Source organism: Mucor mucedo, assembly GCF_025094135.1.
Source record: "Mucor mucedo strain NRRL 3635 chromosome Unknown EV154scaffold_10, whole genome shotgun sequence".
NCBI classification, from domain to species: domain Eukaryota; kingdom Fungi; phylum Mucoromycota; class Mucoromycetes; order Mucorales; family Mucoraceae; genus Mucor; species Mucor mucedo.
Window position 1 is genome coordinate 169,618 of NW_026252294.1, and position 20,126 is coordinate 189,743.

Below are 20,126 nucleotides of genomic sequence, written 5' to 3' on the forward strand. Positions count from 1 at the left end.
ACAAAAAATGACGTCTCTTTCCTCCTTAAAACACACATTTTTTTTTCATTTTTCAAAAAAAAAAAAAAAACATGCCAAACGATATTGAAGAAGGTGAAATTAACCTTGATGCTGCTTATAGAAAACAGCAGCGCCACGATGATCCCTTTGAAGAATATGAACGACTCTCTCGTAAAAAGACGCTTCATCGATCCTCCAACAACCATAATTCCCATAATCGTAGATCTTCCCCCACTGGAAGATATTCTCGTGATTATGAAAGTAATGGTAGTAGTTATAATAATAAAAGAGATGTTAACACTAGACGCTCTAGATCACCACCTACTAGATTCCGTGACGAAAAATCCCATAGATATTCTACTACCATGACCGACAGGTAAACAGAGCACACTATCTATCTGTCTAGCCCCTTTTTTTTTTCTTACACCCTTTCTTTCTTTCTTATAGTTCACCCGTCTCAAGACCTCATTATTCTACTTCTACTTCGACTAGCCACAAGGACGTAACCCCAGCACCAAAAGCCGCCGTCGCTGCTGCCGAAGCCGTGATGGACATGGACATTGAAGACGAAGAAGAAAAGAAAAAGAAAGAAGACGCTCTAATTGAAGAGCGTCGCAAGAAGAGACAAGCGATTCTTGACCGATACAAGCAAGGTAAAAAAAGAAAGTGTGTGTGTGTGTGTGTGTACAGAGTCATAGAATGAAAACTTAATCCATTCTTTTTTTTTTTTTTTTTTTTTTTTTGAAAATCACAGTGTCGTCCACTCCTGCGCCAACAGCTGCTGCTGCTGAAGCAGAAGTGAAAGTAGCTGTTGTTGCCTCTCCCTCCTCCTGTCCTACCACTGCTGGGATGGAGAAGGAAGAAACGGATATAGTAGTAATGGAAAAAGAAAATAAGCTTGTAAATACCCGTGACTCACCTAATAATGTCTCTGCAGCAGATTATGATCCTTCGGTGGATGGCATGCAAGATCTTTTTCATTCAGCGTCACAGACGGATTTGTTAAAGACAAAAGATCAACAAGAAAAGGTAACGGAGGGGACCTCGAGTCAAGTGGATATGCTTGCTTCTGATTATACCGAAAAGTTGGAACAACCACTACCATCACCAACAGCACCAGCAGAGGCCGCAGCAGCACCAGCAGAGGCAGTGAAGACGACGACGACAGAAATTGACATGTTTTCAGATAATTTAGACATGTTTGCTGATACGGATATCACGGCGGCAGGTCAACATGCTTTATTAACCAATGCATCCTCTTCGGCTGCTTCAAATCCCAACTTGACCGACAATTGGGACGATCCCGAAGGCTACTACAGTAACGTTTTTTTTTTGTTTTGTTGTTTTTATATACATGTTTTTTATTCATTTTCTTTTTTTCTTTACAAAAAAAGGTACGCGTATTGGCGAGGTGTTGGATGGAAGATACAAGGTGATTTCAAATTTGGGAAGAGGTGTATTTAGTTCTGTCGTGAAAGCCAAAGACATGGAGACAGAAGAAGAAGTGGCTATCAAGTTAATTCGTAGTAACGAAACCATGTACAAGGCGGGTCAAAAGGAGCTTGCGTTTCTGAAGAAACTCATGGACGCTGATCCTGAGAATAAAAAACATGTGATTCGTTTACGACGTCATTTCGAGCATCGAAACCATTTATGTCTGGTCTTCGAAACACTCAGGTAAAAAAGAAAAAAAGGGGGGGGGGAGAGGGATATGTCGAACTGATATATTGCGAAATAGCTTGAATTTGCGTGATGTGATTAAAAAGTATGGTAAAGATGTGGGTATTAGTATCAAGGCGGTACGTGTGTACGCACAACAATTGTTTCTCAGTTTATCGCTTTTGAAGAAATGTAATATACTTCATGCGGATATCAAGCCTGATAATATCTTGGTATCCGAGTCGCGCAACACGCTGAAGTTATGTGATTTGGGGTCAGCCAGTGATGCCAGTGATAATACGATTACACCCTACCTTGTGTCGCGTTTCTATCGAGCCCCAGAGATCATGCTGGGACTTTCATACGATTATGCGATTGATGTGTGGTCTTCAGCGTGTACGTTGTATGAACTGTTTACGGGTAAAATCCTGTTTTCGGGACGTAGCAACAACCAGATGTTGAAACATATCATGGAGTTGAAGGGACGATTTCCCAACAAGTTGTTGCGTAAGGCTCAATTCACGACGCATCATTTCGATGCGGATTATAATTTCATGTCTGCCGAAGTGGATCGTATTACGAAACATGAGGTGGTCAAGAAGATGGTCATTACGAAACCCACGCGTGATATCAAGTCGCGTATTCTGGCTGCTTCTACACCTGGTTTACCTGAGGAGGAAAATCGGTTGGTCTTAGCCTTTATTGATTTTCTGGACAAGTGTTTAGCGCTTAGTCCTGATAAAAGATTGACTCCCAAGGAAGCTTTAGCTCATCCTTTTATTTGTAGAAATAAGTTGTAAAGAAAAACATAAATAAATATAAGGTCTCTCTTGTTTTATTATCTTCTTGACTTGTATTTATAATGCTCTGCTAAATGTGAATTGTTATTTCTCTTGTGACGTTGATACTCTCGATCATTATAATCTTCGAACCGTTTTGAATAAGGTTCTGCTTTATAGGTACGCTGATATCGTGATTTAGGTTCGTCTCGATACCGATTTCCTTCTTCGTATCGTTCGTCTCCTCTTCGTTGCCTGTCCTCCTGTTTAACATAAGGTTTACCGCCACCAAAGCGTTTAGCATATCCGAAGCGTTTACCACCACCGGATTTAACTTGAGCCTCACCCGTCTCAATCCATGTGTATCCTGCTTTAAATCGTATGCCTTGTTTACGAGGTTGGGTATGTGCGTGATGTTCCACTTTGATCAAGGAGGAAAGGATCGATTCTGATTTACCGCTGGTGTTAATTTGCTTTAGTAACATGTCATAGGCTTGTTTAAAGATGTATTGAATTCGGTCGAATTTTAAAGTACTACGAGCCACATTGACGCCTAAAAAAAAGGGGGGGGGGGAGAGTGTGAGTTTCTAGGGGTTATTGTTGTTGTAGTTGTTTAGTAAGTTACCTGGTACATCGGGATCGATAATGGTGAGCTTTCCTTTCTTGGTTTCGAGTGGGATGGGACAGTCTTTCTTGTCGTAGAAACAGCCGCCGTTTGTTAATCCAATGGCTTTTTTGTCGGATTCGAAAGTTGAATAAAAGGAGAGAAAGCCTAACAAGAGCGAGGCTAAATAGTTTGGACGTGTGGGGTTGACATCTTTCGGCACACTTTGCTACAATGGAAATGAAAATAAAAAAAAGAGAGACGTGTGTGTGTGAATATGGAAGTGTATTTGTGAAAGAAAAAAAAAGAGGCTTTTACTTGAAGATAGCTGACGATCAAGCAAATGAGAGAATAACTTGCTAGACCAGCATATTTAGCGGAGAGAGGTTCAAAGGTGGGCATATGGGATAATCGAAAGTTGCCAATCGATTGTTTGAGAACCATGAATAAAGGTTTGAGGGGAGGATATTCCTTGATCCATGCGGCTGTACGATCCGAACTGAAGCAGACGTTTTGGATGGTGATATCCATGGAAACGTCGTTGCCATCGACAGCCATGAGAACGGGTACTTTCGCATTGGCGGCGAGACAGGTGGTGGGATATTCAAAGATGTGTTGATTGATGGTTTGTTTACGAATGATCTTTAGGACATCAATACGGTTCTTTTTAGGCATTTCCTCGAAATCGATATTGATATCAATGTCACTTTTTATAAAAAGAGAGAGATAAGCTTTTTTTTTTTATGGTTATGGGGGCGGGTTTTTTTTTTTTTTTTGGTTACCTTGCAGGAAAAGCTAAACCGGTGACACTGGAGCCAAAAGCGGTAATGACTGTATTGTTTGGCCACAAGGTTTCTATCAATGTGGAGACTTGATACATTAAGGTGTCTCTGTTTAGTTGCTCTTCCTTGGTGGGTTCAATATAGTGTACAAAATCAACGATTTCTTTCGACAGTCTTTTTTTTTTTTGTTGAAATGTTAAAGGGTTTTAGTCTGCCAACCTTTTTGTCACTGTATACCTTTCCAGTCTATCTTTTGTCTCCAAGGTCTCTTTACTACTCCATGGTGCGTCCATTTTCAAAATGTCAAAAAAAGGACTCTCTGTTTTATTAAAAAAAATAAAAAAGGGAAAAGAAAGAACCTACATAGATAAAAAAAAAAAGTTTTTTCTAAACTTTGGGCGTAAGGGAGGGGACTGCTATGACGATTTTTCCATCCATCCTCCCTCCCAAAAAAGGGTACCAATGCAAAAATAGTCCCTCTCTCCGCTTCCCACATTCCCTTTTTTTTTTTCCTTTTTCTTTTTTTTTTTTTAAATAAACAAAAATGCGCTTATTATTTTTTATACCAGTGATACTAATATGGGTTATACAAATAGTGTATGCAAATACCATTCATAAAGAAGGATATTGTGCGATGAGAGGTAACTGCGGGGACTGGACGGCGCTTCCGTGCGTAAAGAACGAACCGGCGACATTACCCGAAACCCAAAGGTTTCGACAACTATTGCAATCGACATGTGGGATAGAGAGTGGACCTGTGTGTTGTGACGAAGGCCAATTGGAAACCTTGGTTGCTCAAGTGAAGCAAGCGGAAGCGGTGATTGCGTCATGTCCTGCCTGTTGGCACAATTTTGTACAGTTTTGGTGTGGTTTTACCTGTTCGCCCAACCAGTCGATGTTTGTGAATGTGACGGCAGTGTTGGCAGGAAAGAAGGAAGGAGATTTGGTGGTGGACGGTGTGGATTATTGGGTGGGTGAAGGATTTGGATCTCAGTTCTATGATAGTTGTAAAGATATCAAGTTTGGCTCCAGTAATGGTTATGCCATGGATTTTATTGGTGGAGGAGCTAAAAATTGGCATGAGATGGTCAGTTATCTGGGTCAGAAACGACCTATGCTGGGGAGTCCCTTTCAGATTGATTTCCCAAAGAGTGAGAAGGTGCCACAGGAGGGTCTGGTGAGATACAACGAACCTGGAAAATCGTGTAATGATACTGATCCGGCGTATCGTTGTGCCTGTGTGGATTGTGATGCTGTGTGTCCCATCTTGCCTCCCACAGGGGTTGAACAACCTCCATGCCAGATTGGGTCGTTACGTTGCTGGAGTTTTGCCATGTTGTTGACTTATTCGCTCTTGTTGGCATTAGGACTGATCTTTTTATTTGCAAGAACTGCTCGTATCAAACGTCACTTGTTCAAGTTTTTAGGTGTGGATATTGACCGAGAAGAGTCCCGTGCGAGTTATGAACGTTTGGCACTTTCGGACGATACGAATGATGAAGAAGATGGGGATGAGAATCTATTGGATCCTGATTACACGCCTCGTCGGTACTGGTTAAACTCTCGTTTACAGAACTGGTTTTATTACCAAGGACTTTTCTGTGCTCGGTATCCATGGTTCGTCATCATGACGTCGTTGGTATTTGTGAGTGTGTGTTCGCTAGGTTGGTCTCGTTTCTCATTGGAACGAAATCCGGTGAATTTATGGGTTTCACCTTCCTCAACGGCGTTAGCGCAAAAGACGCATTTTGACGAGCATTTCACGCCCTTCTACCGTACATCGCAATTGTTTTTAGTAACAGAAAATGGGGAGCCTATTGCCTCTGCTGAGCGTCTTACGAGTTTATTCGAGTTGGAACAAGAGATTCGCGAGATGAAATCAGGCGAATTGAATGATACTTTACAGGATGTTTGTTTTCATCCTAATGGAGATGCATGTATCGTGCAATCGGTGACAGGTTATTGGCAGGGTGATCTTCTCAACTTTGATCCGGATACCTGGGAAACCTACTTGCATGATTGCGCTACACAACCTTCCACCTGTTTACCCGAGTTTCAACAACCCTTGAAACCAGAAATGATCTTGGGTGGTTATGAGGGATCCAATTATACGGATGCTCAGGCCTTTATTATTACCTACGTCTTGACTAACTCTGTGCATGCGAATGAGACGGTCAAGGCAGAACAATGGGAAAACACACTGCTGTCCAGCATTTTAACTCATTTGAATGGACGTCCTGAATGGGAAGGTGTTCGCATTAGTTATTCCACCGAAGTGAGTGGATCCCTCTTTTTCCTTTAAAAAAATTAAAAAATAGGTAGAATGTATACTAACTATCAATCAATAGAGCTCACTGGAAAAGGAACTCAACAAGTCCAGTAACACTGATGCAGGCACAGTGATGATTAGTTATCTGGTCATGTTTATCTATGCCTCCATTGCATTGGGTCGTCTTACGTCTTTGAACCCACGTCGCTTACTGATTGATTCCAAGTTCAGTCTTGGTATCTGTGGTATTCTCATTGTGATCTTTTCAGTGTCAACGGCTGTGGGAATCTTTTCGTTCACGGGCAAGAAAATTACGCTGATTATTGCCGAGGTGATTCCGTTCCTGGTTCTGGCGGTGGGAGTGGATAATATCTTTATCCTGTGTCATGAGTATGCACGACGTAAGGAAGAACTTGGACAGGATGAATCGATTGAGGAAAGAGCGGCCAAAACGTTGGGTAAGATGGGACCCAGTATCTTGTTGAGTTCGTTGGGTGAAACGATTGCGTTTGGGTTGGGAACGTTGGTAACGATGCCTGCTGTTAGTAGTTTTGCCATTGTGGCTTCGATTGCTGTGTTTGTAGATTTTGTGTTGCAGGTCACTTGTTTTGTCTCTTGCTTGGTATTGGATGCCTATCGAGAAGAGGTTAGGAAAAAAAAAATTTGAAAGGGGGACCCGATTAGGCTAAATTCTTATTTTTTTTTAGAATAACCGCATTGATTGTGTGCCTTGTGTTCAAATCAGGGCACCTGAACCCGTGGAAAAGGAAGGCATTTTAACGTCTGTGTTTAAACATCATTATGTGCCTCTACTCTTGAACCGAACGGTACGTTACCTTGTCTGTTTTGCTTTTCTTGGTCTGTTTGCGATTGGATTATCACTTGCACCACAATTACCCCTCGGTCTTGACCAACGTATTGCCTTGCCCTCAGATTCTTACTTGGTGCAATATTTTAATGATCTGAATCAGTATTTCAATGTGGGGCCACCTGTGTATTTCGTGGTCAAGGGATCGAATCTGACGGATGTGGATGAACAACGCAAGATCTGTGGTGCGTTTCCGTCGTGCCACGAAAGATCGTTGGCCAATGTACTGGAAGGAGAGCGTAAACGACCGGAGGTATCTTATATCGGGGAGCCCACTAGTGTTTGGTTGGATGATTACTTCCATTGGCTCAACCCTGCTGTGGGGTGTTGTAGGTTGAAGAACGCGTTGAAAGCGCCCACCATGATGTCGCGACGACGACTGAGTGAATTGGAAAGACCTTATTATAGCAAGAAATGGGAATTGTGTGGGGAATGGGAGACTGATTGTACGGACTGTAATGAGAACTGGGATGTTAGCATGAAAACGTTCCCTCAGGGTAAGGAATTTCTGGAATTTTATGATGTGTGGATCGATATGGCGCCTGATGAATCATGTCCTTTGGGAGGTAAAGCAGCATATGGGGATGCAATTGTGACGGACCATGTGGCTGTGAATATCAATGCATCTCATTTCCGTACGTTTCATACGCCTTTACGTAACCAAGATGAATTTATTGCGGCGTATGCGTCAGCACGACGTATTGCAGAAGGTCTGAGTCAAGAATTGAATCTGGAGGTGTATCCTTATTCGGTGTTCTATATCTTTTTTGAACAATACACGTATATTGTATCGATGGCTTTCCAGATTTTGGGTACAGCGATTGTGTCAATCTTTGTGGTGACGAGTTTACTGTTGGGAAGTGTGCGGTGTGGATTAATTGTGATGGCTGTGGTGGTGATGATCCTGATCGATGTGGTAGGCGTGATGACGTTGTGGGGAGTGAGTTTGAATGCAGTGAGTCTGGTGAATTTGGTGATTTGTGTTGGTATCAGTGTGGAATTCTGCTGTCATATTGCGCGTGGATTTATGGTGGCAAGTGGAAGCCAGGAAGATCGAGCGGGCAAAAGTATGATTGACGTCGGTAGTTCCGTAAGTTTATTTAAATTAAGAAAAATCTAGACCCTGTGGATGATTAAATTTGTTTTTTTATAAATTAGGTATTCTGTGGTATCACATTAACGAAATTTGCTGGTATTACGGTGCTAGCCTTTACTCGAAGCAAGATTTTCGAAGTGTATTACTTTAGAATGTGTAAGTGTTTGTGTGTGTGTGTGTGCGTGAAGTTTTGATTAAATAATGTATTTCTGTAGACTTGTCTATTGTGGTATTGGGAGCTTTACATGGATTGGTGCTCTTACCTGTTTTGTTGAGTCTGTTTGGCGGAGAAGGAATGGCATTGATGACCGAATTTGATGAGGATGGATTTGCGTGGTCGACAGGAAACGATTGGCGAGGTTTAGGTCGCAATAATCGTGGGCTCTTGATTGATGACGGTGATAGTTCTGATCAGGTCCTGATCACGGATATACCTGAAGACACAAATTACAGTGCACAAAATAGAATGTCTATTGAATAAATAATATATTTTGTAAAACCTTGATTTGACAGCTAGTATATATAAAGGATCGTCCCTGGGTCTTAATTTTTGGTTTTTTTGCTCTCATATATATATAAAGATGTAATTGTTGCCTACCCTATTTGTCATGTTTTATTATCGCATCATTGTAATTACACAAAGCTGGTTTTTTATTAGTCCACTTTTTTTTTGGGAACACACTACGTAATGATTACCAAAATCTGTGTAACGTCACTGAAATCGTAAATGAAATTAAATATGTTTTTTTTTCATTTCCAGCTCAGAAAGAGAGAGAGAGGAAAATTGTGTGTTATTTATAAATTTTGGCTTAAAAAAGGGGAAAAGCCAAGAGATTTGATTGGTGATAACTTGGCAAGTCTGTTTTTAGAAAACCTACAAACAGCCATGAACATGTATTTTTTAATACATTTTTTTTTTAATTTACAAGTCAGTAGTTACGAAGGAGACTTTAAATGTTTGAATTGGTAATTAAATAAATAATAAAAAAAAAAGGTGTGATAATAAAAAGAGAAGTAAATGCATGGCAGCACGGGCGTAGTCCGAAAAGAGCAAAGAAGAAGTGGCGGAAACTGATTGGCATCGTTCCCCTTTTTTAGGCCAAATAATACATACAACAAACAAGTAAATTTTTTTATTTTTTCTTTCTCCTTCTTTCTTCTTTTTTCCCTTTTTTTTTTAAAAAAAATATATATAAAAACATATAAAAAATGACTCTCCATACAAGTAAATTCTCGGTTGCAGGCAGTACGAATAACTCAGTAGAGAAAGAAGAATTTCAGCCTACGGTACTTTCACAGTCTAGTCTATCATATTATATCCAACCTTTCTGGGACTCTCTATTACAGCAACAAGAACAACAACATAGTGTGTTTGCTAAGCCTATTGGGGGCTCGTCACCCGATTCGTATCACGAGAACAACCACCCTGCAGTTATACCAATAGGAGGACCAAGAATGGCAATCGATGATTTGATTACAGGTCCGACACAAGACTCCTTCCAACAATTTATGCTATTGTCTCATCCATTCAACAGTAACATTCATGGCAATTCACTGGTTATCAAAGATGATGTGTTCTTGGCACAGCCTTCTATTTTATCACGTGATGTTTTATACCCATCTTGGACCACGCTTCATGATCATGATGACACTGCATCACTCAGCAGTCATTCATCATTATCTTCTTCGCAACATAGTGATAAATTAACTACCTCTCCCTGCCTATCTCCAGTTACATCACCCACTAATTTCTTGTACAACCATGAACCTTTATTTGAAGGTGGCATCATGGAAGATCTTGGAAACAAAAAGATTACATCGGATGAGGAATTTGAGGAAGAAGAATATGATGATCTTTCTTCTGTATTGACTGATTCCACTCATACTGATGATAAACAACAACAAATCATTCGAAGATTATCCACCGTCAGTGATGATCTTGACTGGTTTAAGCTTCTGGATGCCTTTCGTGCAGATGGAGATTTGGCTGAAACAGATGATCAACTGAGTGATTGTACCAGCAACAGCAACAGTGCCACTAGTTTCGACCATTTATCCAGCGAAGACGATGATTACAATGAACCCATCAAGAAGCGTAAACGTATCGAAGACGAAGAAGCGCCTGTTCTCTTTCGAATGTACGAGCTAAATATCTCTGACCACCACCAACAGGGAGAACTTCATCATCATCATCATCATGCGCCAATTAAATCATCTACAGCAACAACAACAACAACAACAACAACAACAAAAAACGTACCATCCAATCTCAGTCAAAAGCGCCGCAAGAAAAGTAAGGCCACTTCTTTTACGCCTCGTTACAAGAAATATCAGAAAAAGAAGACGGGCGATTTTACGCATACGGTTACCATCCTTCCCGTCAAGAAAAAGGAGGAACCTGAATCCAAAGAATCTATATCTTCCACTACTCGCTGTCAGCTGATAGAATCTGTGCTCGAAAAAGACGATAAAACAGTGTTTCAACATTTAACGGAAGCGAGTATTGACTGGTGTAGATACTGCGGTACCACTGAAGGTGTGAATTGGAGACCAGGACCATGGGGTAAACGTACCCTTTGCAAGTAAGTGGAGTATATCTAAGTGTGTGTGTCTACTGTAAACTAACACATCATTTTATAGCAAACACGGATGTGATTACAAAGGCTATGGACTGGCCAGCCGTTTACCTCGGTTGGATCTCTCAGCTTTTGCAGCGGAAAGATTAGAAGAACGCCTACGTCCAGTTGTTCAGCAATTCTGTATTGTATGTCAGTCTCCGGAACAGACCGAAAAAGACAATCATTTGATTCTGTGTAGTGGTGGATGTTCTCGTGCATACCATCAACATTGTCACACACCCGTGATTACCGTCAATCCAGCAACTGATCCTGTACGTTGGTATTGTAGCTCATTGTGCAAAGAAAATCGTAAGCGTAACAAAGTTGGTATGTTTTCTTTATATCTGTTATTTGTTTATTTATACATACTAAACTATATATTCTTTATGTAGTCGTCGAGTTACCACGTAAACATATGCCGTTAATGCATTTACTACCCAAGAAAAAAGTCTTGAGCCCTGCTTAAATATGTTTTTTTTTAATGATAATCTCCCATCTAGATAGAATGTATAAAGAAAAAAAGAAAAATCCCCAAAAAATTTACTATTACTACTTACTATTTTACCCACACTCACCCAACCCAACCCAACCCAATATTAATTATTCCCCGCCCCTTCGCATCCATCCCCCTTTGCTTTTCATTGTACACACAATCAAAAGCTAGGTTCATTTTTTGAAATAATTTAAATATATCTATGATCATTTATTTTAAACTTAATAAAACATCACTCACTCATTTCAGGAAATATTATGTTCCCGCATCTTCCTTTTAAATAAAGTGTCGTGCTTTAATCAAACATTTTTTTGTGAATTAAAATCATTCGTGTTTGATTTTAAAAGGGCAATTCTACCTTCCAGTTTATTTTTTTACTGCTTTTTTTTTCTTTGTTCTATAGTAGAAGCTTCTTATTAGACTGACAATGGCAAATATTCTTTTTGTTAGTTTAATACCAAAGTGACTTGCCAACAAGGTATCATTTTATTATTAGAGTGATTCAAGCATCCAAAAAAAAAAAAAAAGAGCTCTAGGAAGAAGACTTCAGCCCTTTGGCTGATGAACAAGCATTATTTTTTTTAAAAAGTAGCAACTGGGGGTGTAGCTGCTTCATCCAGCAGAGCACGATTTGAATTGCTAAATTAACCAGTAATTCCGCAACTTTCATTGTGTCATACCATCTCCTCCTATTTTTCAACTTTTTTATTGTTTATTTTGTGGACCAACTTATGTAAAACTATGCCAGATGTATATATACAAACACATACCACACACTGTTTAAGTATCTCGATACAAACATTTAAACTTGAAACAAGTTGTAATCGCAACCAGGTTACGTTATTTTAAAGTTTACTTTGCCATCTGTGGCTTAGTATATATGCAACAGGAAATGGGATTAGTGGCACTTATCTCTGTGTGTACGATAAGAAAAGCCTGTGCATTAAACACAGGTTTACTTGACACACTTTTTCAGAGGGAGGGGTGAGGGATAAATATTTAATAAGCCACATTCAATAAGCCATGAACGATATACAGCTTGTATAATAATGATATAAGCAATGACTCCGCCATATATCTTAATTGACCTCACCCTTCATGCGTCTTATGCTGGGAGCGACATATTCCCTTTTTGAGCCTGAAAAAAAAAATCAATTTTTTTTTTCTTGTCTCTCTTCTTTTACATTTGCACCCGCAGCATAAATCATGGGTAAAAAAGAAAAAGAAATCATCTGCTTCCCCTCCATTACACTATTTAATACTCTCGAATAGAACGTAACAATGTCAATGTCAACGATGGCGTTTCTATCCATGGTCGCCACCCACTTCATTTAGTCGAAAAGATCATTCGTGAACGAATTCAGTCCTCGCTTTACTGGAAAGAGAAATGTTATGGATTATCTGGTATGTTTTTATTTTGTAAATGTTGTAGAAAGTGATTAGTCATTAAAAAACCCTTGCGGATAGCTGCAACATTGATGGACAGAGCATTCGAACTTGAATATATTGGAGGAATGTATGGCAATCAACAACCAACGGAATTCCTCTGCCTTGTATTAAAGTTATTACAACTCACACCTGAAAAAGAAATCATTATTGAATTGATTAAACAAGAGGATCTAAAGTAAGCATTGTAATTGTTGTTGTGAATCAGCTGTTTTCTTCTTTCCTCCGATATTAACCTCTTGGGTGAATTATTTAGATATGTGCGTGCTTTAGGTGCGTTTTATTTAAGATTGACTGGAAAATCAAAAGAAATATACCAATATCTTGAGCCTTTATTAAACGATGGTCGTAAACTTCGTGTGCGTGGTGGAGGTAATGTATTCATATTGTTAAATGGTTGCATTTGGTTGGGCCTAACCCCCCCCCCTTTTCTATTTATTTTGACAGATGGGTATTCATTAACGTATATGGATAGCTTTATTGACGATTTATTACATAAACCTCGTGTGTGCGATATTATTTTACCACGTCTCATGAGTCGATATGTTTTGGAACAGAACGATGAATTGGAGCCTAGAGAAAGTGCGTTAGAAGACGATTTGGATTAAAAAAGCGAGAAAATCAACATTGTATAGAATAATAATAAAAAAAGCTCACTATTGAAGGGGTTTTTTTTTTTTTTTCATGATGGAATCGTATCCATGGATTTTAGGGGAAGGGGATACACATGTGATTGAAAATAAGAAAAATTTACTGAACGTATCGGAGAGCGGTCGATTCACTCAAAAGGATGAATTGGATTCTTACGCCCTCAGGAACAAGGTTTTAAAATGCATGCACTTTTACTAGCTGTAAATTATGCATATAAAAAAAAAAGTCATTTATCTTTATTTAGACTACTCTTCTAGTGGTTTCTTTTGAGAAAGAAAGCTTAATTCTTCTGGCTAATATGCTAAATTATAAAATGCAGGAAGTTTCATTTCATATTTAAGGAGAGGTTATCTTGACTAAAAAAAAAAAATTTCCTCGTGTTTCAATTGAACATGATCAAGCTGTTTTTATTGCTATTATCAGCGGTAGTGGTATCAGCCATCAAACCAATAGCTGATTTTAGAATACCAAAGAACATTGCCTTTGGAACTTCGGGTGGAGGAAGTAGTCATCATTTATGGGTATTTGAAATCATGAAAGAATTAAATCTTAGAGGCCACAACGTCTCTTTTTATTCTAGGGTAAGTTATTACTCCTCATCGATTTGTGTGTTTCTGATTTACGTGTTGTATAACTAGGCTGATCAATTGCGTTTTGCCAATGATTACCCCATGGTCAAGCAAAAGCAAGTGGGTGGTCTTGTGGACTTGCTACATCATCCTTTGGTGTTGAAGCATTTAACGAGTCATCCAGAAACTGAACTGGTTTATTCAAATATACTACATTCAAGTATGATTGACTATCCCCAGGGTAACTTCTTTAGTATGATATATGTTTAAAAAATGAACCCCAAACTAAACACGTATATAAAAAAAACAGAGTTTCTGCAGTATCAAAATTTGTTTGAAACGGATAGTATTGATCTTGTTATATGCGATTCATTTGCTGTCAGTTGCATTGATAGTGCAATGGTGTCTAAAATACCAGTAATCATAACAACAACAACAGGAACATTTTTTGGTAAATAACAAATACAAAATGTGCTTACGGAACTGTTTTTAAACATGTGTAAACAAAATTAGACAATGGTGCGAGATATATCAATAATCTACCTTTTACCACAATCGATCCATCGACGCAACACGAATCACCTTGGAAACGACTTTATCGAAATTGGATTCGCTACCCCAAGTTTATGCACGAACTAGAAAAGAAATTAGACTACGTATGTGCTTTTCAACAGAAATTTGGTTTAAGACCCTCCGTAGATGTGTCGACAGCTAAATACAATGATATCCCTAAAATAATCAACAATGTGTTTGGGATTGAAATAGCAAGAGCTCATAGTCCTTTAGTACATTTGATTGGACCCGTCATGAGAAACGATTATCCTTCATTTGATAATACAACATTGGACTATTTAAATTCTCACCATAGTGTGGCGTATGTAGCTTTTGGCCAGCATGCTGTTCCTAGCAACAGCGATGTACACATGATTATGCAAACATTAGTCATTTTATTGGAGAAGCAAATGATCGATGGCATTATCTGGGCTCGTTTAAACAAGGACCAGTTACCGGAACTGATAAAAACCTCAGCACGTAGATACTCTTTGCGGGATATTCTAGATCATAAAGATATCTACTTACCCAGATGGGCACCCCAATTTGCTATTCTTCAACATCCTTCCACCTCGTTCTTTTTGAGTCATGGTGGTGTTGGCTCATTACACGAAGCTCTCTTTAACCGCAAAAAATTATTTATATATCCGTTTTTCGGTGATCAGCCTGTGAATGCAATGACCATTGATCGTTTAGGCGTCGGGAAATATCTGGATACTACGAATCTAAACTATAACTATCAAGATTACCAAACATTGTACGAAAGATTGTCCATGCTGGCAGTCGATCCGCAGAAAAAGATTCAAGATAAGCTAGATCGTTACAGTGCATTTATTCAAGGGAGTGCTATTCATGCTGTTGTGCGAGGTGCGGATATTATGGAAGAGAGTTTGTTTGCAAGCGATGACAGTGGTAAATTGTCTTATCGCCGAGATGTTGGATATGATATCCATTGGATGAAAAAGAATGATATTGATATCTATGCATTGGTTGTGATACTATGCTTTATCGCACTCAAAACGGGATATATTGTATATATAAACATGTCCGAGGCAAAGTACAGTAAATTGCATAAAAAGATGGTTTAAAGTTTAATAAATACTTTGTTTTATATTCATCGAGGCTGCAGCCCCCCCTCCCGCTTTTTATTATTATTATAGGTTTGAGCTTCTAATAACTTTTACACATAAAGCCTGATAAAATTCATCTGAAGAAGCGATGGCCAGATTGACTTTGATTACATGATTATTTTTAGAGTATAATGATTTACTCTGGCTTTTATCATAATGTGTTTAAGCTATCCTCCCAAACAGCTTCAATCATTAAAAAACATATAAAGACAAGAGGAATATATTCAAATGTTGTATTGTTAAAGAGCACAAGCGGCCTCTTAATAAGTGAACTATCTGCGAAGAATCTAACCTTCTTGACTGTATCTTAATAAATGATGGAAGTGTGATTTTTGTATGCAGTAATTTTTTGCAAGTACACTGAGAACATGGTTATGTTTGTGAAGTAAAATTTTTTCTTTTGAAAAAACTTTACTTCATACCCCTTTGTACAATCAAATGTTACTTTCGACCCGAGAGAAAATTTAGAGAAAAAAATGGCATCCGAATATACCTTGGCTTGCTTAAATAATACCGTCATCGCTTTACATCATCTTGAGTATTACAAGAGTTACAAAAGACTCTGGCGAAAAAAAAAAGGTTAGACGTGGTAATAATGATATCTGTAAAAAAGATTCAAATCACGCTGACTAAAATTTTGACGTATTGTGTTCAATTACCCGCGGGAGGAGTAATTGCGAAGAAACGATGGGTCGGTTTTTATTAAATTTGCTCATAAAAGGGTTAACAGATTATCGGGTGCAACATCAACCCTACCCCTTCTTTGAAACTTGATAGCAGCCAAGAAGATGTGTATATTATAATATTCAAAACATGATGTGTGTATCACCGACTTTAAGGAAAATGATACCTTCGATTGCGTATAACGCATCAAATTGCGTGATCCTTTCTTATTTTTTTTTTAACTACGCGACATCTCTTGTTGTGCAATAGGCATTACCGTGTGATAAAAAAGAGAGTCTCCGTGGATAAATGGTCCATTCTTTTGCATCGGTTGAACTCATAATGCAATGCAATTTCGTATTCCGCTACTCTTATAATTTATTGGCAAGAAAAAACGTAAGCCCTTTGTCCCAAAAAGGGACGAGTGTTTCTCTTTGATTGCTGTGTTACACACACATTCACTAGCAAAAGTCAAACTGGCCTATATATAAAAGGGACACCATCTTGTCAGTTTCTTTTTTTGTTCCTCATAAAAATCTAAATAATAATCCAATATGTCTTCTGAAAACAATAACTTTACTGCCTGGGCCGGTGTTGAAAACGGCAAACCTCTTACGCAAGTGGAATTGACACTCAAGCAATGGGACGAGAATACTGTTGAGATGGACGTAACCCATTGTGGTATTTGTGGCTCTGATGTTCACACATTGGACGAGAACTGGGGTCCTACAGACTATCCTTGTGTGGTCGGACATGAAATTGTAGGTGTAGTGACCAGAGTGGGCAAGAACGTCACGAATCTCAAGGTGGGAGATCGCGCTGGTGTTGGGGCCCAATCGGGTGCCTGTCATGAATGTGAATCGTGTTTAGATGATCAAGAAAACATGTGTCAAGGCGGTATTGTGTACACCTATAGCTCCCGATGGCCTTGTGGCGATAAATCTTATGGTGGTTATGCTGACAAATGGAGAGGTGACTATCGTTTTGCTTTCAAAGTCCCTGATAATATGACCAGTGAGATTGCTGCTACCTTCTTTTGTGCTGGTATCACTACCTATGCTCCCTTAAAGCGTTCCAATATTATCCCTGGAAAGTCTGTGGTTGGTGTCATGGGCATTGGTGGTCTTGGCCATTTTGGTGTTCAATTCGCAAAGGCTTTAGGTGCTAAGGTCGTTGGTATCTCTCAAAATGACAACAAGCGCGAGATTGCTTTAGAACTTGGTTGTGATGATTATATCAATGCTAGTGATGAGGCATCCATGGCCAAATACAATAGCGGTTTAACTCATATCCTTTGTACCGGTACCAGTCCTGATTTTCAATGTAAGTTATTTCACATGCCATTAATTTATAAAATGCTGTCAAATTTTTAACTTTTTTTTTAAAAAAAAGGGCACACGTATTTTGCTCTCTTGAAAGTCAACGGCCACTTTATTAATGTCAGCGCTCCTGAATGGCAATTCCCTGGCATGAGTGCTTTTACTTTGCTTTCAAAGCAAATCAAGATTTACGGCTCTGGTATTGGATCTCCCAAGGAAATCGAAGAAATGCTCGCCTTTGCTGCAGAAAAGGACGTTAAGCCTTGGATCACCACCTACAAGATGTCTGATATTAATAAGGCTATTGAAGATTTCAGAGCTGGAAAGCCTCGATTCAGATTTGTTTTAGAAAACTAGAAATAAAAAAATAAAATATGTTAATAAAGCCTAGGAGGATTGTTTATGATGAGTTGCCCTGAGACATTTTTTTTTTATTATTATTTAAAATACAAGTATGCGGTAGATGAAAAATAAAAAATACATATGCAGTTCTATATAAAAAGAACACTTGTTTCAGTGGGCGATAGAAGACATGCATTCTATATGAAAATGCCATTTGATAATCCCCAAAAAAGGGAATATATTAAGGTACCAGTCATAACCATTGTGTATGTGTGGGGTGAGATGGCCTTATTGTGACGATGTCACTCATTGTTCTAAATCAAAAGTGAGGGGTAAGGTACCCAAGTACAAGTCATCAGATTCATTCAATACACCTTTTGTTCCTACGAATCAGGTGTTTGAGCTATTTAAGAACCCTTATTTTTTTTGTGCCGGTTAAATAAACTCCCCCTCCTTTCCATATTAATGTGATTTTTTTTTTTTTTTAATTTTCCCTAATACTCTCTCTCTCTCTTTCTCTTTTTTTTTTACATATATATTTACACATAATAGAGAGAAAAAAAAATGCCTTTAAAACTTATAACTAATTTCGTATCGTCTTTTTTAAAACGGAATGAGACCGACATTTCAACAAAAGAAACCATCTCAGCATCTGGTTCGCTAAAGTCGTCGTCGTTAGCCTCCATCTCTTTCAGCCCAACCATCACCATTCAAGGTTTATGGAGCAAAAAAGACGATCAGAATGATATGACGGTTGTCAAAACGACCGTAGAAAACGAACGCTGGGTGGCGCATCAAGAACAACTGATACACTGGCAAAACCAACCACCGATATTTGACCCTTATCCAGCTTTGGGTATCCAGGATTATGATTTGCTAGAAACCCTAGGTTAGTTTGCTTTTTAGTTAGTTGCCATGGCAATATAAATTGGATGCTCATTTATGAAAAAAAAAAAAAAAAAAAAGCTTAATTTTTTTTAACACTATATTTGATTTCTCAGGTACTGGTACATTTGGTAGGGTTTGGCTCAGCAAGCAAAGAAAGACAAAACAATACTTTGCTATTAAAGTATTAAAGAAGGCAGACATTGTTAAACTGAAACAAGTAGAACATATCAATTCAGAAAGGCATGTCCTTTCACAAATTAATTTTCCATTTATTGTACAATTGTAAGTCCCATGATTTTTATAATTTTTCATATGATTTAATAGTAAAATTAGATACTGCACGTTTCAAGACCATGAAAATTTATTTATGCTACAAGAATATGTCATTGGTGGAGAATTATTTCGACATTTAAGAAAGTCAGGTCGGTTTCCTAATGACACTGCTCGATTTTATGCAGCAGAAATCGTATTAGCGTTAGAATATTTGCATTCCAAAGACATTATTTACCGCGATCTCAAGCCCGAAAATATTTTGTTGGATCATCGTGGATACATCAAGATTACGGATTTCGGATTTGCTAAAAAGGTGCTTGATAGGACATGGACACTCTGTGGAACACCGGAATATTTAGCACCTGAAATTATTCAGAGCAAAGGGCACAGTAAGTCCGTGGATTGGTGGTCTCTTGGAATCTTGATATTTGAAATGATGGCTGGATATCCTCCATTTTATGATGACAATCATTTTGGTATCTATGAGCGTATTTTAGGTGGCAAGGTGCAATACCCAAGTTATTTTGAGAATTCTGGTAAAGACCTCCTGAAAAAGCTACTCGTCATTGATCGTACCAAGAGATTAGGAAATATGAAGGGGGGTGCACAAGATGTGAAAAAGCATAAATGGTTTCGTAATACAGACTGGCATGCATTACTGAACAAGACTGTGCGGGTAATGTACTCAAGATCTTTATTTCTTTCTTTATACTAACATCACTGAATTTAAAATAAGGCGCCTATTATTCCTGCTCATTCAAATGACTATGATACCAGCAATTTCGAAAAATATCCAGATGAAGCAAAAAATAAGCAGCCAGAAGGTGACCCTTTTCGCGATTTGTTTGCTGACTTTTAAAAAGTGCTGCAAACAACTTTTTTCTTGCCAATATTCCCTTTTAACCCTGTATTTCTTCTTTTTTTTCTTTGTATATAATATATATTAATAATAATAATAATAATAATGCTATTTTAACCTCTTGAGGATAATATAATTCTTTTTTTTTTTAAAAAATAACTTAACCTGAATCTAGAGCTCTTTCTTAAAGGGCTATTGTAGTGAACACTATGTACGTAGTATTTATTTGCGGTCCTATCACACCGCTTGATACAAAACGTAACATC

General features: G+C 38.4%; 8 protein-coding genes across 8 annotated transcripts; 7 read left to right on the forward strand and 1 right to left on the reverse strand.

Moving 5' to 3' along the window:
* The first annotated feature begins 33 nt into the window (after positions 1-33).
* EV154DRAFT_495116 (kinase-like domain-containing protein) lies at positions 34-2,468 on the forward strand. The gene is made up of 5 exons (XM_051599996.1): positions 34-376; positions 448-653; positions 755-1,318; positions 1,395-1,677; positions 1,739-2,468. Exons 1-5 carry the CDS (start codon positions 72-74, stop codon positions 2,457-2,459), a joined length of 2,079 nt encoding a protein of 692 aa, XP_051461912.1. The 5' UTR covers positions 34-71; the 3' UTR covers positions 2,460-2,468.
* EV154DRAFT_495119 (uncharacterized protein) lies at positions 2,469-4,170 on the reverse strand. Its single transcript, XM_051599997.1, has 5 exons — positions 4,062-4,170; positions 3,825-3,998; positions 3,361-3,748; positions 3,064-3,271; positions 2,469-2,991 (listed from the first exon to the last, which is right to left on the reverse strand). Exons 1-5 carry the CDS (start codon positions 4,115-4,117, stop codon positions 2,498-2,500), a joined length of 1,320 nt encoding a protein of 439 aa, XP_051461913.1. The 5' UTR covers positions 4,118-4,170; the 3' UTR covers positions 2,469-2,497.
* A 288-nt stretch (positions 4,171-4,458) lies between these two features.
* On the forward strand, positions 4,459-8,081 carry EV154DRAFT_413139 (sterol-sensing domain of SREBP cleavage-activation-domain-containing protein; the record flags this gene model as incomplete). The annotated part of the gene is made up of 3 exons (XM_051595552.1): positions 4,459-6,099; positions 6,173-6,739; positions 6,801-8,081. The coding sequence occupies 3 exons, from the start codon at positions 4,459-4,461 to the stop codon at positions 8,079-8,081; spliced, it is 3,489 nt and encodes a 1,162-aa protein (XP_051461914.1).
* Positions 8,082-9,512: 1,431 nt separating this feature from the next.
* EV154DRAFT_413301 (uncharacterized protein) lies at positions 9,513-11,141 on the forward strand (the record flags this gene model as incomplete). Its single annotated transcript, XM_051595561.1, has 4 exons — positions 9,513-9,920; positions 10,443-10,639; positions 10,698-11,002; positions 11,068-11,141. 4 exons carry the CDS (start codon positions 9,513-9,515, stop codon positions 11,139-11,141), a joined length of 984 nt encoding a protein of 327 aa, XP_051461915.1.
* An 840-nt stretch (positions 11,142-11,981) lies between these two features.
* On the forward strand, positions 11,982-13,370 carry EV154DRAFT_7181 (Pre-mRNA-splicing factor 38). The gene is made up of 5 exons (XM_051607747.1): positions 11,982-12,378; positions 12,441-12,572; positions 12,636-12,792; positions 12,871-12,986; positions 13,062-13,370. Exons 1-5 carry the CDS (start codon positions 12,375-12,377, stop codon positions 13,220-13,222), a joined length of 570 nt encoding a protein of 189 aa, XP_051461916.1. The 5' UTR covers positions 11,982-12,374; the 3' UTR covers positions 13,223-13,370.
* Positions 13,371-13,936: 566 nt separating this feature from the next.
* EV154DRAFT_413140 (uncharacterized protein) lies at positions 13,937-15,474 on the forward strand (the record flags this gene model as incomplete). Its single annotated transcript, XM_051595553.1, has 3 exons — positions 13,937-14,075; positions 14,145-14,285; positions 14,348-15,474. 3 exons carry the CDS (start codon positions 13,937-13,939, stop codon positions 15,472-15,474), a joined length of 1,407 nt encoding a protein of 468 aa, XP_051461917.1.
* Positions 15,475-16,596: 1,122 nt separating this feature from the next.
* EV154DRAFT_541936 (chaperonin 10-like protein) lies at positions 16,597-17,906 on the forward strand. The gene is made up of 2 exons (XM_051604496.1): positions 16,597-17,502; positions 17,572-17,906. Exons 1-2 carry the CDS (start codon positions 16,734-16,736, stop codon positions 17,853-17,855), a joined length of 1,053 nt encoding a protein of 350 aa, XP_051461918.1. The 5' UTR covers positions 16,597-16,733; the 3' UTR covers positions 17,856-17,906.
* Positions 17,907-18,312: 406 nt separating this feature from the next.
* On the forward strand, positions 18,313-19,996 carry EV154DRAFT_495139 (camp-dependent protein kinase 10). The gene is made up of 4 exons (XM_051599998.1): positions 18,313-18,729; positions 18,842-19,010; positions 19,062-19,677; positions 19,738-19,996. Exons 1-4 carry the CDS (start codon positions 18,405-18,407, stop codon positions 19,858-19,860), a joined length of 1,233 nt encoding a protein of 410 aa, XP_051461919.1. The 5' UTR covers positions 18,313-18,404; the 3' UTR covers positions 19,861-19,996.
* The last annotated feature ends 130 nt before the right edge of the window (positions 19,997-20,126 follow it).

Bases quoted from the DNA above. Each gene is read 5' to 3' on its own strand.
- EV154DRAFT_495116 (XM_051599996.1), top strand. From the start codon at position 72: ATGCCAAACGATATTGAAGAAGGTGAAATTAACCTTGATGCTGCTTAT. The intron at 654-754 runs GTAAAAAAAGAA...TGAAAATCACAG, and splicing joins TCTTGACCGATACAAGCAAG to TGTCGTCCACTCCTGCGCCA. The intron at 1,678-1,738 runs GTAAAAAAGAAA...ATTGCGAAATAG, and splicing joins CTGGTCTTCGAAACACTCAG to CTTGAATTTGCGTGATGTGA.
- EV154DRAFT_495119 (XM_051599997.1), bottom strand. From the start codon at position 4,117: ATGGACGCACCATGGAGTAGTAAAGAGACCTTGGAGACAAAAGATAGA. The intron at 3,999-4,061 runs GTATACAGTGAC...AAAAAAAAAAAG, and splicing joins ACAAAAGATAGACTGGAAAG to ACTGTCGAAAGAAATCGTTG. The intron at 3,749-3,824 runs GTAACCAAAAAA...TTTTATAAAAAG, and splicing joins GGTTTAGCTTTTCCTGCAAG to TGACATTGATATCAATATCG.
- EV154DRAFT_7181 (XM_051607747.1), top strand. The intron at 12,573-12,635 runs GTATGTTTTTAT...CCTTGCGGATAG, and splicing joins GAAATGTTATGGATTATCTG to CTGCAACATTGATGGACAGA. The intron at 12,793-12,870 runs GTAAGCATTGTA...TGAATTATTTAG, and splicing joins ATTAAACAAGAGGATCTAAA to ATATGTGCGTGCTTTAGGTG.
- EV154DRAFT_541936 (XM_051604496.1), top strand. From the start codon at position 16,734: ATGTCTTCTGAAAACAATAACTTTACTGCCTGGGCCGGTGTTGAAAAC. The intron at 17,503-17,571 runs GTAAGTTATTTC...TTTAAAAAAAAG, and splicing joins TACCAGTCCTGATTTTCAAT to GGCACACGTATTTTGCTCTC.
- EV154DRAFT_495139 (XM_051599998.1), top strand. From the start codon at position 18,405: ATGCCTTTAAAACTTATAACTAATTTCGTATCGTCTTTTTTAAAACGG. The intron at 18,730-18,841 runs GTTAGTTTGCTT...TTGATTTCTCAG, and splicing joins TGATTTGCTAGAAACCCTAG to GTACTGGTACATTTGGTAGG. The intron at 19,678-19,737 runs GTAATGTACTCA...ATTTAAAATAAG, and splicing joins TACTGAACAAGACTGTGCGG to GCGCCTATTATTCCTGCTCA.